The sequence below is a fragment of the Diadema antillarum genome, unplaced genomic scaffold, assembly GCF_040938485.1.
Source record: "Diadema antillarum isolate AM-2024a unplaced genomic scaffold, OU_Dant_1.0 seq00001045_RagTag, whole genome shotgun sequence".
NCBI classification, from domain to species: Eukaryota; Metazoa; Echinodermata; class Echinoidea; order Diadematoida; family Diadematidae; genus Diadema; species Diadema antillarum.
The window spans coordinates 130,001-148,229 of NW_027271876.1; the positions used below are offsets into that span (position 1 = coordinate 130,001).

The 18,229-nt window shown below is 38.2% G+C and overlaps 2 protein-coding genes across 2 annotated transcripts in view; one reads left to right on the forward strand and one right to left on the reverse strand.

Moving 5' to 3' along the window:
• LOC139743076 (gamma-aminobutyric acid type B receptor subunit 1-like) overlaps positions 1-3,201 on the forward strand; it is a 25,661-nt gene extending 22,460 nt beyond the window's left edge. The window contains exons 17-19 of the mRNA XM_071653584.1: positions 697-866; positions 2,265-2,381; positions 3,121-3,201. Coding sequence (XP_071509685.1) covers positions 697-866; positions 2,265-2,381; positions 3,121-3,201 — 368 coding nt within the window. The remainder of the gene's footprint in view (positions 1-696; positions 867-2,264; positions 2,382-3,120) is intronic.
• LOC139743067 (development-specific protein LVN1.2-like) lies at positions 3,046-17,601 on the reverse strand. Its single transcript, XM_071653575.1, has 6 exons — positions 17,348-17,601; positions 15,499-15,662; positions 13,978-14,059; positions 13,566-13,748; positions 5,227-5,330; positions 3,046-4,185 (listed from the first exon to the last, which is right to left on the reverse strand). Exons 1-6 carry the CDS (start codon positions 17,454-17,456, stop codon positions 4,126-4,128), a joined length of 702 nt encoding a protein of 233 aa, XP_071509676.1. The 5' UTR covers positions 17,457-17,601; the 3' UTR covers positions 3,046-4,125.
• Positions 17,602-18,229: the final 628 nt, after the last annotated feature.

Genomic DNA, 18,229 nt, shown 5'->3' on the forward strand with positions numbered 1-18,229 from the left:
GTGCTAAACTTAGACGAATCAGACCCATGGATGACATGCTTTACAACTATATCTGCATTTCTCTGTGACCACTAAAATCGAATGGGGTTTTCTGCAAAATATAGGTAAGATGTTATATTTTTAGACCCTGAAATAGCATTCAGACAGTTTAATCATATTGGATATTATCAATGCAGGAATCCGATGGTAATTTCTTTAAGGGCATGTTGTACACACACACACACACACACACACACACACACACTTGTAGGTCATTTCATTCAGGAGGATCTTGTGGTTAAACTAGAAGATTAGAATGGCAAAATAACGATTGGAGATTCTGACATAGTACATGTACTTGCAGTTTGCACAATTTACATGGAAAAATCACAATGTCCTTGAACGTCTCGCCAAATCTGCGTATTATCAAAGAACAATGTCCACAAATCTATCCCTGTGTGTGTACTGTCACCAAAGAGATCATTATGTGCACCCACACTCTAAGTGGGCCTCCTAAGTGACTCGGAATCACTTTCACAGCGTTACAACCCGACAATTAATTTCTCTTAGTGTGTGTGACATAATGTTCTTTCACACAAAGCGAACAAGGAAATAAGTATTGAAGGTAAGGTTTTAAAAACAGTAATCATAATGTCAACAATGATTGCCGAAATGATATGTCTGTTGAAATAACTAGAAGGTGTGTTCAATCCCCAGGTAAATACATCGCTCTATCGGTATACACAGTGTGTCTGACCTGTGTGATCACAGTCCCGTGTGCCTACGTCTACTACAGCCAGGGAAGCATCAACTTTGCATTCTCTTTCGTTGGAGGCGCTATTGTCATTGCAACAACGGCTGTGCTGTGTATGTTGTTTGTGCCGAAGGTAAAAAAAAAAGCTCTCTATACGGGTACTTATACCCGATCTCCGGGCATGCTGGGCATTTTCCGGAAACAAGACTGAAAGCACAATAAACTGTTTAGCGTTCTTACAAACTACAAGTAGGCCTATCTACCTCTCATCGTACCCAGATGATGATGATGATAATGAAGTTGTTTCCCATTTTTAACCAAAGAATGTTATATCTTTTTTTTTTTTATACAGGCTAATCTTTGATTGAATTATTGAACAAAAAGTAGAGTTTTTACATGTGATAATCTCCGGAGGAGAGGACAGACGAATGAATCTTGGAAGCTCGTTCCATCGTTTAGGAGCACGTGCCTCGAAAGCATTGTCACCATGATAGACCTATATCATTATGTCCGAGGAACATGAAGCAGGGTTCTGTTTGTGCTAGAACGAAGACCAGGATGCACAGGTAGACTGATTTACGTGGAAGGATGAGAGACTTATTTCACTGTTCATTGTATGATGGGTAACCTTCCACAGAACAGTAAGACATAGTCATCAAAACCCGGGGTGAACGATGACTACCACCCTCTTAAAATGATAAAATCAGTAAATATAGAAAGCATAAATCATGAAATCAGCAACATTGTCTACAAGCAGAACGCGTCAGTGAATGCCGTTCTAATCAGCATGCAGTGCGCGCGCTGGTCGCAACAAAGTTTTCCGGCCAAGGTGACGTCATCTTGCTTCTCCGGGTAAGGTTTACCCCGAGAGCGTCTTAACTGACAGCATAGCCGGGTGTCCTCCGGAGGCTACCCCGAGTCTACTCTGGACGGTGTAGGGTAAAATCAAGTACACCGAGGTCCTCTGGGGGCTACCCGGAGGCTGTCTACTGTGTTGTGTCTTAACAGACGGAAGGTAATCCTGTGGTAATGATGTTCTTCGGGTTCCTCCAGTGGCTACCCCGAGTTCCGTGCATGGCCGGTATGACTGGGTATCAGATTAGATATAAAATGACACACTTACGTCATACAAACAATCCGCCTACAACCTACAATGAAATTAAAAAGGAATGACAAAACAATTTAAAGGTATATCGGTTTTGAGTGTGAAGGCGATCTATAATAGTGGTAGCTAATCTGCCTTTACAATGTTTAGAATCTTTACGTAATTTCTCCATTTATGGTGTTAAAAAAAACACACACACACAAACACACACGCAAAATGTATTTTGCAACATGAACTTTAAATGCACACTTGGTAATATACATCCTAACCACTCGAAAAACATATCATCAGTCCTGAGGGATCGATTTAGTTGATGAACGATTCCATTGGTAGGCAATGATAGTGATATGATTGATAAGTCATGTTAGATTGATCAGGTTGGGTATGGTATACAGGTTGAATGATTGTTTTCGCTGCTCCCCACAGATCGTAGCCATTCGAGAACCCGCAGGGGAGGAGAAAAGCAGTAACACTTTTGCGACGCCGACAACGTTTGAAAACAGAGACCTGACCATCCAAAGTCTGCATCGAAGACTCCATCAGGTATCGCTCACCCATTATGCATACATTTAACTTTTGCACCCTCACACCGGCAATCGATCATACTGCATAGAATAGAATGCTCACTGTTTTCTTCTTTTTTTAATTCGGACATTTAACTATATTTGAGCATTGTTAAGATGGACAATTTTAGTTTGTGCAATAGATATACTTCATTTTCAAAACAAACTCTGAAGGGCTGCAGAAGCTTTTTGTGAGTAATATATACGTGCCATTTCAATGTAACGTTCGTGTGCATAGATTTGTATTGTTTGTTTCTTTATACTTTAAAATAACTGCATTTCCACATCATGTGTTTCACGTTTATTTATAGAAACATGCATCAGAGGAGTCTGGAACCAGTTTTGTGTATATCTTAATTTTCATACATGACATTAAACAATCTGAATCTGACTCTATATATATAGTTAGAGCTGTGCGACAGCTACAGAGAAGGTTAATTTCGACTTTTCTATGTTGATGTCTTATCATATAAAAAGGTTAAATATTCTTAGAGCAAGGGTGTCCGTTGTGTGTTCATCTGAACATGTATATTATTCTGTTTGTCTCTTCACTTCTTTCCTTCTTCAAATACATTGCATAAGTCATATTATTTACTGGCAGTATTATCAAGCAAAAGGACAAAATAAGAGAGAAAGTACACCAGCCATGGAAACATCAAGAAAACCACGTTATTCATTCAGCATTGTTTTCTTTATTCCCTCTGTCCTAACAACAACAGAAACTAGAGGAACGGGATATTCTTCTGGACGAACTAACTAAACTGGATCGTCAATACTTTCCAACAGGCCAAACTTTGTAAACTCTTCTGTTATGTAAAACAATAATTCCTCAATTGAATTGACTCATGTATCTGTCCTTTCATGCTTGCACTAAACCATAGACATTTTTTTTTTACTGTCAATGCCTTGTTCACACACACCTGGCCTTTTTTTTTTTTGAAAGGTGCAGAGCATTATCTACTGTAAGGAATGGTGGGATTCATTTTTAATCAATACTGAAGAGCCTAATAAAAGGTATGGTATAAAAAATAACTGTACATGAACAATCAGATTCAAACATGTCAAGAAAATGAGCTACCGAAAATGTCAGATTGAATTATTGTTCAGTTGTTCTTACAGCTTTGACATCATCATGTATTCTTTCTGAGTTACATGCAGAGAATGTGATATACTGTATTTTGACTGAAAATATTCAGCTCAAAATTTGGTGTTACATGTGGGAGTTATTTGATTTGAATTTTATCATTGACATTAAATGACGTAATCGCTACATGGAAATAACAAATGTAACACCTTAATTCACGTACTTACTTTAGTTGTGTTACAAGTGCACTTACGATATTGATTCCATTGTCTAAGAGATATAGTACAACAACCTAATTTGTTCCTTAGTGATTTATGTGTACATGTACGTGTACATTCAACTTGTATGATAAGTTAGTTAAAGAAGTTTGAGAGAAGACTGGCCTTTTAAATTGTGCATTTTTTTCAGGTGCTAAGTTTCAAAAGTGTGCAGAACACGCGAACTTTCCATTCATCCACGTTCAGAGCCGAAATGCCTAATAATCTAATTGTTTAATTATTTTTTTTTTCAATTGTTAACTGTGAGTGTGACAGCAAAAGTAGAATCTAAAGATGGGAAATGATTACTTAAATCACAGGACGAAGATGAAGATTTCTTTTTATTTTCTTTGTGATCTCATTATCACACTCCACTGCTGTGTTCAGAAGAATGGCCAAGGAAACCAAGGCCTCTGATGAAGTCGTCTGAAAGTCACTCCATTCTGAGTAAAAGAAGATTGGAAAAGAGTAAAACAAAATTCAAACACTTTAATGTTTATTGCAAGCCTGGATCACTGAATTAGGGCATTCACAACTTGTCGTCAAATCTGACTTTTGCCTACGTCAGCCAGATCTACATGTATTGACCGATTCTGTGACGCGCTATGTGAATTTTTGGCATGGGCGCAGCCATAGTGGGTGTATCAGCCGACCCCCCCCCCCCCCCCTCCGCACTCCCCCACCCCTCTCCCTGCATTAGCACGCGCGCAGAATGAAAAACTGCTTTAGCCAATAGGCGTCTCGTACTGAGTGCGCGAATGCTTGCTAGTGCGCGAACCTTTGTTACAAGTGCGTGATAAACATGTTGCCCGGGGGTGGGGGAGAGCAGGGGGGTCGGCTGATACACCCACTATGGCTGCGCCCTCTGCCGTAAAATGTCTGCTGCCCTCAACGAACCCGAATCGGTCAATAAGGTTTCTAATGACGCAGATCATAAACGTGGATATAATAGACTGTAGATGAAATGTAAGGAACACAACACATGGTCGTAATTAAATCAGAAATGTTTGACTGGATGCGTTAATAAATTCTTACAGCCAATTGGATATAATATTTTTCTCGGTCAGTCATTTCGTGTCTTGAGCTTTCTTTGTGGTTGACTGACATAATTCTGCTCTACTCTATGTAGTGAACGCTATTAGCCGCAGCCGTTATAGGCATGTCAGGGCCTATTACTCAGACATGTAGCGGTGAGAAGTGACAAGGATCAAATATATTTCCACGGAAGTGATACTGAGATTCATCTCGGGTCTAAACTTGACTCTTTCTTGCTGAACGGATACTGAACTCACGTGCAGCTGATTGAAGGTCTGGAGAAGTGTCCAAGGTATAATCCCTCTTCCATTTTACAAATGCTACTACTTAAATTCGAGCACTAAACTAAATCTGAAGACTTTAAATGGAATCTAGCTTTATCATGAATTAAAAATGTTATATGCCTGTGATAACAAAGCCAAACAAGGAGTAAATTGCTTGTTTCTCACCCCTTCCATCGAGTTGTTGCAGCTAGAAGGCAGCTTAAACCACCTGTCAGGATCGGAGATCGTCGTGGTCACGTTGGTATAGCCACCGGAACTGACCAGGGTTGCTATGACAAAGAGAAGCAGGGAAGGTCATAAGCTATAATCAAATGAAATCAGCTGCACTTGAAGCGAAAATCCAAATAACAAAATATTGCAAAGCTATTTTCAATAGGTCAATAGGTGATGATAGTTGATAATTTTTTTTTCCAGAACGTGTCGAAAGTGAGTAGAGGTGAAGACTACATTCACATCTTAGATAAGAACTGTCACGTGGAGCTATTCCTGACGATTGAGTGAATATGTACGGATGACCGAGCATTCATCTCGCACGATCTTTTATCATTTCTTGTAACGGTTTATAACTTTTCCCCGACAAACAAATCATTTTTAATCTATTATGCTCAAAGCAATAATATTCCGAGTTCTTTGAGTGATGTAAGACGAACGAAACTATTCAAACCAAGTGTTTCTATCATAGAAATATAGATGTATAGTACAAGTGTACGGCTATGTATTCAAAAAAAATAATGCACACCAGTGATGGTATTCGACAGAATCATCTACTCTCACGTATTTTCGAGTTGTCCAAAAAATTAAACAAACAAAACCCCAAAGCTCATTTTGCAGCAGATTGTTTCAAAGTATCTTCGTCAGGATGATCACGTCTAATGGATCAACCAAATCTATTTGCGTTTCACGTTCTCATCTGGGTGAAATAAACGCCAGTTCGCCAGTAGCAACTGAAATGATTTTCTTTGCATGGTGCCCACGATGGCAGAAATGAAGAAAAGAAGATGGAGTTAATGATCTCGTTAAAAACAAACGTGAAACATTAACATTTCAAGTAACGATACGTCCTTTTGCAACAATTATACAATTCGTCGGTGTTTTCACGAACCGACGCTATTTCGATTTTGGTCAAAATTTTCAAAATCGAGATATTGGTACCAAATGAAAGTGCTTTCAAAACTCTACCAAATCCCCAAATTTTAGATCACAAAATTAATTATTCTTAATTTTATCAAAGAAAGAATAAAACGACGGTACTCGAAATATCGAGAAATTGAGAAAAAGGGGTTTCACGAACCGACGCAGTAAAGATACGCCGGTTCGTGAAACCCGAATTGCTAGGGTGAAGAGCAATGCGGGTTTTACGAACCGTCGCGGTTGCATTATTTTGAGCTTTGTTCAACTTACTGGCCTAGAATTAGGGGCTTTGGCCCTAATCCAGATCTCAGAGTGAGAACCAAACCTTCTGAAAGATGAATGACGGCCTAAGCCAGCCCACTGTCCACGAGTGAAGTGAATGGTAAGCTATAATCCTATTAAAATCATGCTCAAAATAAAAGTTTTAGTTGGACTACCATAACCATTAATTGCGGTAGAGTGTAGTCCCATGTATTCAATCGCGTGATGCTTATGAAGCCTAGTCTGTAAACGCCATCCAATTTCAAATTAGATCCCAAATCATATTATTTATAGTTTCTTTTCAACTTATGTCGTTACTTCTGAGACTACTGAGTACTGTAGTCGTAACGTCTGTGTGCAAGACATGCAAGATGTCAAAGTCTCGAAGACACTCGTGGCTAAGCCTTGACTTGAGTTGAAAATGAAATCATGAGATTGACAAAGTAGGGCTACTAAACTAAAAAAAAAGGTAAAAAGTCTTAAAGTAAAACTCAAAGGAAGAGTAAAGAATAAAGGTAGACATGTTAGACTTTAACTTTCAAGTCTAACTATTAAGTCTAAGTTAAGACTTTACTTGTAATACCAGTTACTAAAACTAAGATCAACTGAAGTCTAAGACCAAGTCAAATTAACACAGAGTCTATAGTCTAGCTCTAGATCTACATCTAGACTAGTGGTAATAGTAGGTAGAGTCCACCCATTTTCCCCCCAATTTTTACTGGTCCATTCCTGAAAAAGTTACTGGTCAGTGTCCAACAGTGATTTTTCCTGGTCAGGGACCGTCGGACCAGTGCCAGTGTGCAGCGTTGGTGTAGATGTCATCTATGACAGTATGTGGTCTAGTGATACTACCTAAACACTACGAGTACTCTACAGGTTAGGTGGCTTTCCTGTACAGTGCAGTGTTATAGTATACTTGTGAATTCAGCCCTAGTACCGTACTGTGTGTAGATATGTGACATTATGTCTAACGTTAGTTCGAGTGGAGTACCTTTGAAGCACAGCGGTGGGGCTTTTTTTCCCTAAAACTTGTGAATGCGGCCCAACCAAATGGCATTTACATATTTACGCGTGATTGACAGTGATACAGTAGCGCTGTCGATTTCCACAGCAGCCATACATAATCTTTTGTCCTTTCTTCTTTCCTTTTTCCCTTTGTTCTTTCACCCTTTTTATTCTTGGAATCGAAGGACTTCTAAGAAATGTCCCTCGACTGATTTAACCAGGACTCTTGAGTCCTGGTAAACCTAACCTAACCGAGTAACCGTTAACGTTTGTTAGGCCTAACATAACAGTAACACTGACTTAGCCCTGTATTGACTTTGTCTTTGGCCGACTTACTGAGATGGCGAGTCTAACTCTTTAACGTTAGTCTAAACGTAGTCGTTAGATCTGTCAGTGTCAGTGTCACCGGTTATTGTATATGGTGCCATCTCTAATGTACGTTAACAAGTTGATGTTAGTTATCTATGTCAACTTACTGATTCAGTAATAGTGGTACTGTCATCCTGTTGGATATCGCCGCAATATCATCCGTGACGTGTTAATTTCGTGTCACAAAGACAAAAGTTGCCAAGATCTAATAGTATTAGATGTCTAGATCTAGATGTAGTCTAGATCTAAGTAATAGAAATTCTGTGTAACTTAAAAGTGAAAGGTCTAGACTTCACTTAGTCTATAATTAGACCAGACATTCATGAGGCAAAGGCCTATCTAGTAGATCTATTCTTAATCTATTTTAACGTCAATTCCTACTAACTCGCCACGTGTTATTCCTAAGGCCAAGGACTTCCGGGTTAGTGATTTTTTTTTTCATAAATACCAAACAGCAGACGTGTTTCATTTGCATTCTTGCACAGACTTCATGAAAATATGTGCAGTATCAAAGAAATATGATGCACATGACAATGCCAGTGTTTTATAGGTGAATGGTTAATACCTTTAAAAGCTGAATGATAATGTAGAGTCTAGGTCTAATTAAGATGTTACAGTCTCTGATATGAAACAGGTTTGATTGTCATAGACTGTTTCCCAAATGCAGGTACATGTAGTAATATTCAGCTATTTCAATGCAATGCCTTGTTTACAAGTACATGTAGATTTATATTCATGTGAATGATAATTCAATTTCTACATGAGACTTACTAAGTGCTAAACATAATATCTTGCATCAGTAAAATGTGTAAATGACGAGACAATTTGAATATGCGTCAAAGACGAACAGCAGCATTTTTTGACATTCTTTGATCCTGCATAGGCCTACCATTTTGTTTTATGTTTAATATAAATAGAGCAAAATAATTTCAACTTCAGTTTTGTTGGCTGATTTTTTTTTCTTCTCAAAATTAAAGTTGTATCTTGTACCATGATGTTTGATTTTAATCAAAAGTTCTTAATTTCTTTCTTTTCTTTCAGATGACTTGTGCCATGTAGTAGCGAAGAACTGGACTGTCTCAGAAAAGAAAAGGAAAAGTACAAGGTCGTGTACATCATCAACGGATGTGAATACAATGGTAATGTACAGTCTAGGTCTAATTAAGATGTTAAAGTCTCTGATAATAACCAAGTTTGATTGTCGTAGACTGTTTCCCAAATGCAGTTAGTAATATTCAGCTTTTTCAAAGCAATGCCTTGTTTACAAGGACATGTAGATTTATTCATGTAAATAATAATTTAATTTCTACATGAGACTTACTAAGTGATAGACATAAGATCTTGCATCATTAAAATATGTAAAAGGCGAGACAATTTGAATATGTATCAAAGACGAACAGCAGTATTTTTTGACATTCTTTGATCCTGTATACCATTTTGTTTTATGTTTAATATAAATAGAGCAAAATAATTACAACTACAGTTTAGTTGGCTGATTTCTTTTTCTCAAAATGAAAGTTGTATCATGTATCATGATGTTTGATTTTAATCGAAAGTTCTTAATTTCTGTCTTTTCTTTCAGATGACTGATGCCATGCCGTAGTGAAGAGCTGGACTGTTTCAGAGAAGAAAAAAAAGTACAGCATCGTGCTGATCATCAAGGAATGTGAATACAATGGCTTAGGAAAGAGGACAATCTACAGATAGGATAGAAGGGAGAAATTGGGATGAAGGGCGACAACATAAGGACGGTATATCTACAGTGAAATGTGATTGTAAAGTGGAAACATGAAAGGAGATTCTAAGATTGAAGGTGAAAACAATGCATTCCATTCTGTGATGTCGTAATTACAATTTTGCTACACTTTAATAACACTACAGAGAGACATTTATATCAAGGAAAGCTTCATGTGGATATGGAATGTTAGATTTTGTTAAGTGTTCATTGGTATGTATTTCATGATAATAAATCTTGACGGTTTTGTGTGGTAATCATAACCTTGTGATAAATCTTGATAGATTTCTAAGTGCACATTGGCAATATTAGATGATGCTGTAATCAGATTAAGTTCTATTCTCCTTTATTCTTTTATTCATTATTTTGTTGTCTTCAACCCACTCTGAATGTGTCACGTATGATTCTTATAAACATGGGAACATGCACTCCATGTAATTGATAGGACTTATAACAAATTGACATAATTATTCAACCATCACTAGACAGTTCTGTTATAAGATGTTCTTTATTTAACTAAAACTGTAAATTATGATACGTGTATGTTCCCATGCAAACTCACAACAAAATACAGAAATATGATTTCTTTTAATAATAATTCATTATGTCTCTAAATTTACAATTAAAGAAAGTGATTGCAAAAAGGATGTCAAACATTGTATATTAAAATAATAGATTATTAATTTGTCTCCATCCGTAGTAACGCACGCAACTGCAGTGTGCAGTTTGTAGGCTGCTGTGAAAAAAAAAAATCACAGGCAGCCCAAGCGGGATTCGAACCCACGACCTCTGGATTACTAGACCAGCGTCATAACCACTAGACCACCGGAGTGCCCTGGCACTACCTTTACACATGAATGATTAAATATAGAAGGGCTTGGGAGCGCTTCGAAGTTTACTGCTCTTATTAAATATGTACATGTCATTTGCAACTGAACTAAAGATGATTAAACACACTGAAATTCTTACTTTAAATGATATTCATAATCTGTTTTTTTTTTCTTTAATAGCTTGGGATGGACACTTTATACACTGTATCGGTCTGCATTTTGCCTACAATATAGAATTCTTTACTTCAAGACGTTTGTTTTTAAAAAACAAAAAATTAAGAGTCCTTTAAAGGTGCTGTAAAATAGTGGTGTTTGTTTGCTTGTTTGTTTTTTGGTGGGGGGGGGGGGAGAGGGGAGTCAAATTAGCCTTGGCCACTCTCCACCGTCCTTTTTTTTTTTCCTTTAGCTGCATTTTTTTTTTTTTTTTTAGTCATCACATGAAAATTCGTCTGCATCCACCCCGTAGTTTTGCTGATTACCTTTCTTTTTAATTATTTTAGCCACACACATTTTGGCCAAATTTCCCCACCCCTCTTGTGAAATTGCTAGTACAGTGTACATGTACTAAGACACATTCTCAGAATGTGTTTATAGTACTGGTGAATTAAGGATTCACAGGGAGGGGGGGGGGGGGTCGGCCAAAATGTCTCTTTTTTCATAATAGTAACAAGCCTACGGGGCGAAAGGCTGATATTATGGGCTTTCTACACACATTTTTAGATGCTAATTATTGGTTAACAGGAGCACGATCATTTATGTTGTGATTAATTTGTTTCCTTGTATATGTATGACTTCTATTAGAGACTTAATTGGCTTGGCACTCCTTACATCGACCTATTTTAGACACCCATTTCCTTCTCTCTCTCTCTTGCTTTTTCTCTACTGTCCTGTGAATAGTGTAACTACATGTACATGCAGTACATCTTTTCTTTTGTATGATATACATCAAGTTTTTATCTGAGCATATGGGTGTTGCAGCACTCTCAAGTTTCATGCATATGCAGCAACATCTTTGTGTGTTCATATGCTTGATATGTTAATTTGAGAATGTTATTCTTTCTCTTGTATATGTTCCGTCCGCACTCTATAGATGTAAATGTACGATGTAAGATTTGGTGTGCATGTTCGAACTGTGTTCCTCTTTTTGTGAACACACAAGAACTAATGAACTTAAATTACACATATTCTTGAATCTTGATTCCATCTCCATTTGCCATTAGATATTTATGAATTTATGGAGCTCTTCCACAATTGTTATCCTTCCCATTGTCATTACTCATCTCTGAATAATTCAAATTTGATATTTTATTGAGTACCTATGTTTCTTCGATTACATAATGTACCTCTTCAATATATTGCTGCAAAAGGCATAATAAAACATGACCATTATTATATATTTAAAATGAAGCTTGAAATTCTGATAGTGTTGATATTTTTGTATTTTTAGGAGTTTATCAGTTTTGAAGAGTGCAAGATGAGTTTTATGTTTTCATATCAAGTGCAGCTATCATAGAATCTGTTGAGCAGGATAGAGAAAGATGGAAAATGAGGAATTATGAGTGAATTCGCATGCGAGCCAAATGACAATAATGACACCGATAAAAATTGTGGCAAAGTAAAAGTCACAAATAACAGAGTGCATGAGTATGAAAGATGAGTAAATGCAAGTAATTATTACTGACTGGCACGTCTTTTTCCCAATTTTTAGCGGTATCCTTCATCTTAGAACAAACATTCATAATTATTATGAAAGAAGTGAACTGAATTTGAATTAAAAATAATGTGAAAAAATAAAAAAGTAAGTTAAAAAAGTTTTAAAAAACAGTAAAAAGTAAAAAATATGAAACACAGAATACCGAGTACATGTATTGCCAAATGTTAGATGTCCACATGCAAAAGTGTTAAATAATATATCCACAAAAAAAAGTGGGGCAAAGAAATCTTTGGAACGATCAACGACAGCTCTAATAACAATATTAAATGAAGATGAAAACAATGACAACACGCTTTTTAGAACAATTAAGAGAAACTGGCTTGTATTATCATCTTAATTATCACTAAATGTATTTTAATCATCACAACAATCATTACATGACAATTAATTTCAATTAATAAGGTTATTGTTGATAAGCAGGTATAGCCCTAATAGTATTTGTATGCAAACACATACGAAAATGAAATAGCGACGGTTCGTGAATACACGCGTATTGCACGTTACCTATTGTGCAGGCCGTACAGCGCGGGTCTCACGAACCGGCGTAATACAACTTACGTCGCGTCGGTTCGTGAGACCCGCGCTTAAGTACATAACCTATATGGTGCGCGCAAGAAACGATGGATTTACGAACCGACGCAGTGAGTTTGAAGACCGAAATATCGTAAATTTTTTGGATTCACACTAAAATTACACTATGGATAGGAAGAACAACTTCCACTCTCATCACCCTGTCAAAATTTTCACACACAAGACAGGAAAAGTCATTGAAAACGTTGTCTAAAACTTGTGAGATCTTTAAACGCGATTTTCTCAGAATTGCATTTTCACTCAAAAACGAAATAGCGTCGGTTCGTGAAAACGCCGACGAATTGTCGCAGACACACACACAGACACACACAAACATCGTGACCCGAGCGAGATTTTCTCTGTATTGATGTTTCATAAATGTGTATACTGTTGTGTGCATGGCGTGTTAAAGGGATTGTATTTTGTCGGTTGACGTGATGATTCAGCCTTTAACTATTTGCAAGATGCTTAGAAACCACTTTATGAAATGAAAACGAGTATATAATCTTAAGAGGGATGCACAGTTCACAGACAAAAATCGGTTTTGAAATGGCTGAGATATCCAAAAATTAAGTAAAACAAAGCAATCCTAATAAAAGGGGTGTCCCACCTTTAACAAGGATTACCTTGTATTTGATACCTCATCCATTTCAAGATTGCCTTGTTTTTTGATATCTCAGCCATTTCAAATCCAAATTTCATCAAATAAACTTTGAATTCCTATAAGAATTACATGCTCTTTCATATTTCATAAAAAGGTTTCTCATAATCTCAAGAAATAATCATTAAAAAATGTTGGAAACCTGAAATCCCATCCAAACCGAAACTGTGAGACGATCCCTTTAATGTGTGTTTGGTAAAAGTACGAAGAAGTTGCATGTAGACAAACTTGGATAACTGGTGGTGAAATCTTGTCCAATCACAGTAGAGCTGAACGGAATACACATGTAGTCTGTAGACGTGTAGTCTTGAGTGCCCTGGAATACCCCTGCTCTTGAGGAGTCTATTCTCCATGCATTCACTTTCAACTTTTCCAGACCGAAGGCGAAACTTCCTTGATAAATGGCGCTATCTGCAGGGAAAGTAAATATTACATAATTTATATGCATGTGACACATATCTTTTATACTAAATTAGCGAAGGCACTTATCGCAGTTTTTACATCAACTGAAGATTTTACCTTTACGTTTTTTCAAAGAAAATTGACAATCATTATGGCATGAAATATTTTTGCGACGTGCAATAAATACGCCTGCACCGGACTCATTTTCGTTGCAATGTCCAATTTTTGTTTCCTTTACCTGGAATACACTGAACAGGTGGTGAAACATTAGTCAGGGACATCTTTAGGCAATGACTTCCCTCAATCAACCACTGGAATCCCTGAAAGAAGAGTAGATAGAATGCTGATATGATTTAATTCATCATCTATGTGAAATCACATCGGTTGGGAGATTCGAGAGAGAGATAAGACACCAACAATACATTTATTGTATGTTATTCAACCTCGTTAGAGGTATTCATCTAAATTTGCGTGAAGTGTGAATACAGCTTAACTTTTGCAGAAATCCTATACACACATGCGTGCGCGCGCGCCCACACACACACACGCACACACACACACAAACCACTGTCACTATCTGTTTACACAACAGTATGTAAAACTTATGAATTAAAGTGAAAACTAAGTTTCGGTAAATGCTTGAGAACCCGTCTAGCACCATTTCATTTTTGCTTGCAATATATCGAAAGAGTCCACTAAGAAACTTACCTGGCTGACGCGGTTTGCCGGAATGATGAGTCGGTTTGGAGTATTTTGAGAAAAATAATAATAGTAGGAAAACCGACTTTTATTCCAGAAGGCTCCAGACTAACTCGGTCTCGCGAAAAATTCGACCCTACTTCAGACAATTCACACGCAGTAAGTGATCGCCACATTCTACTGGCCACTGCATAATACCAAATGAGGCCTAACTGAATGGACAGGAAAGTGCGTGCTAACGTAATCCTGTACAAAACAAAACAAAAATGACAGCGCGCGGTCCTCAATTGCTGAGACGCGCGGTCTTTGGAGTTTTTGTTGTTGTTTATCAAGCGCCTTGTTTTAGAGGTGCTTGATAGGCGCACAATAATTTTGCATGCGCGCAAAAGCGGTTTTTGATGCGCGCGTTGTAACAACTCGGACCATTACTGCGAGTAGCCAGAACACGAAGCGCTAGTTTATACAGGCCGCTCCCATAGGACAACATTGTACAATCAGAGGGACAACCATTACAACTCATCCCGCCGTCAAAGCGAAGTCGAGTTATCCCCGAGTCCGAGTTTAGCCTGACCCCGTTCGGGTAAGTTCTGAGACTGAACGTTTTTGGTTAATATTTCCCATTTTCGTCGTTACCCATCGAATATCTTGTAATAACATCGCTATCCTGCACATTTCCTAAGCATACGTTCACATTTGGGAGCGAAATTTGACAACTTTTGCAGGCGTACCAGTGCTTTGTTTGGGCTTTAAAGGGCGAGGGAAAAGAAGGGACACATTTTAGTTTGGTCTCATCTGCCTGCATGTATGTATTATAATTTCACGGCTTTTTACTATTCTACATGTAGTAGGCCTATATTAAGCTTACTCTCCGCCATTAAGCCCTGCATTGTTATTAAAATGTGGACAAAAGTATCGTTATCAGCCATTGCAGGCTTTATCTTGAAATTGACTAGTCGTGTACATCAAAATACACTACACACAATACATATCAAAGGCATAAACACCTGTTCTCCTCTAATAGCCTCTCCCCTCCCCTTCCTTTCCTCTCCCGTCTACTCACTGCAGTGAAGTTCTGGACCAGTCGAAATTTAACCTCAGTGCCGTTGACTGGGTCCTGGTTGACGTAGTAACCAGTTACAGCATTAGTGAAATCAATAGCGCCCTCAAGTGCCTGCCTTGCAATAGCCATAGGTACGTCTCCAGTTTGTGTGGTCACAACTTCTCCTTTAGTCAAAGCACAACAACAATAAAACAAAGGATAAATAAGAAATTCATGAAATCATAGTAGATATCATTGAATTATATCAATATATCCAAGGGCAGATCTTTGCGATCTGACTTAATATGCTTGGTAGCACGTTGACCCCGCACCTCGACCACCGCCCCCCCCCCCCCCCCCCCTTAGGTGTCGCAGGGCGCGTTCTCGATACATGTATTTCTGGAAACAATTCAGAAAGATCCCGAAAATCGCTGAAATAGAGAGCCTTTATGCACTTTTTTTTTAAACTAAATATTTGTAGACATATAGGCAGATAGGGACAGGTTCAAACCTTTCTAAAACAATCTTCAAACTGGGTGGCGATTAGAGTTTGCGTCGACCCCCGAAAAATTCCGAAGTAGAGGTAAAATAAATGCGGCTTCTTGGTGTTTGCGCTGAATTCTCCCGAATATTGTCCTTATTATAGTGTGGATGTTTTGCGTACAAAGCCTGCCGGGCTGGCCTTCCTTTTGCAGGACATTTCGCCACATACATTGCACATAGGCCCTATATACGTTACGCTGCTTGGATACGCACTGTACGCTATCTAGCAGGCTTAAAGAGGGTAGCCTACCGCTAAAAGTCTCGGGGGAGGGGGGAGTTAACATTTAGACCATCCCTCGGTCCTATAGAAGCGTATACTTGTTGACCTGGTTATGTTTTCTTCTAACAAACATACACACAGACACACACACACACACACACACACACACACACACACACACACACACTAAAGAAAAAGTCATGCATGGGTTCCGTTATGACAATGAAATATGACCTTCGAACGGCTTCGGGTGTGAGCAAAGCTGAAGGCACGCCACGCGAGAACAAAGTACCAATGATTGTACCAACAATAATATACACTGGCAAACAGAAAAGGCTTCTGCCTTCTCCTTCTACACCCTTTATTTCATGGTATCTGTGGTAGATTCATACAATAGTGAACATGCTAAACATAATATGTTTTATCAGGAAAGACTTTACCGTCCTACTTTTGACATCCAGCCGATAAATGCCTTCTATAGGTCGACTTGAATTTGTGAACGTGAATGTATGAAGTGTGAGTTTGGTATTGACACTGATCGCCGGGGACTCAGTTTTGGCAGTGGGAGAATGAAGGCATTACATCCTTGTCGGGAATCCAAGGCGGGAAGCCTACTTAATAAGGCCAGGAAGGAAATAAACAACACTATGTTACAGAATCAGTAAGAAGTGATTATTGCATCAACTAATGGCCTTGACATAGTTGACAATCACGTCATGCTATTAAACACTTGTACTCTAAACCAAACCTGAGAGACTCATTTACACAAACACACACATTATAATCACTATCAAATCATCAAACGCCTAACACTCTTTTCTCGTAGTATGATTGTGAGAACCATTTCTTAAGTTACAGTTTCCCGTCCCTATCAATTCATAGGGACAATGTCTTTGTTTTGTTTTTTCTTTCACTGCTGGAGTTTCTTTAAAGTAACATAATATACGACAGTGTCAGTGATTAACACATCAACGACGGTAGTGCTAAACGAAAATTTGTGACTTTACACTCACAATCAAAAACCACTAAATGGATGGATTGTTGTATACACCAGCCAACAAGGCACGTGAATTCATTGATCATGACACTGAACGTGTGGCTACCTACCGTAGATGAACGTCATCTGTTTTGGAGCGCAGCACGGTATGGGAGGGTCCGCCGAGACCATGGCAGCTCCAGCCACCAAGCACATCGCAATCAACAGCTTCATGTCCATTTCCAGCTGCTACCTACAACATTAATGATCTGGAAAAAAAAATTTACACTCCTCACAATGAGCAACCTCGTCTCGCCAGAGGTTTTAAATACAACTTCGATCAGTATGAGAATGACTTCAACTCTGGCGTGCGGAATAGATTATCGCCGCGTCACATGATACTTCTGAAATCACGTGACAAGGGCAAAGTCAAAAGATAGTGGCACGTGGCCCATGGCACTTTGCTTTCCCATCTAAAAGTTTAGCTTACTGACAAGTAGTGCAATCGTGGGTCGACCGTAAAGATCTCGTGACAGCATGTTGCATACTAGTATACATATGACATCATTTTATTTCTGTAAAGAACAACCAAACTGTTGGACTGTATGGAAGAAGAAAAACAACGGAACAAAAGACAAAACACACAAATACAAAAACAATTAATATTGAAGAGCCTGACAGCCGGACCTGACAGTGATGATGACTTATGAATATTTCACTATGACGATCGAAGTCTGAGCATTGTGGAAATGAGCTAAGCAAATCTGTATCGGCCAACGTCTGCTTTACACCTTTAGATCTCAGTGAAAGTGAATCAATGCTTGGTTTCATCTTAAAGGACAAGTTCCCCTTCATAGACATGTGGGTTGAGTGAATGCAGTAATATAAGTAGAACACATCAGTGAGAGTTTGAGCAAAATCGGACAATCCGTTAAAAAGTTATGAATTTTTGAAGTTTCTGCTCAGTCACGGCTGGATGAAAATACTACTATAGCTTGTGATGTCACATGAGT

Coding starts and splice junctions, on each gene's coding strand:
- LOC139743067 (XM_071653575.1), bottom strand. CDS start 17,456: ATGGACATGAAGCTGTTGATTGCGATGTGCTTGGTGGCTGGAGCTGCC. Junction 15,663..17,347: donor ACAGATGACGTTCATCTACG/GTAGGTAGCCAC, acceptor CTTTGACTAAAG/GAGAAGTTGTGACCACACAA. Junction 4,186..5,226: donor GCAACAACTCGATGGAAGGG/GTGAGAAACAAG, acceptor TCTTTTACTCAG/AATGGAGTGACTTTCAGACG.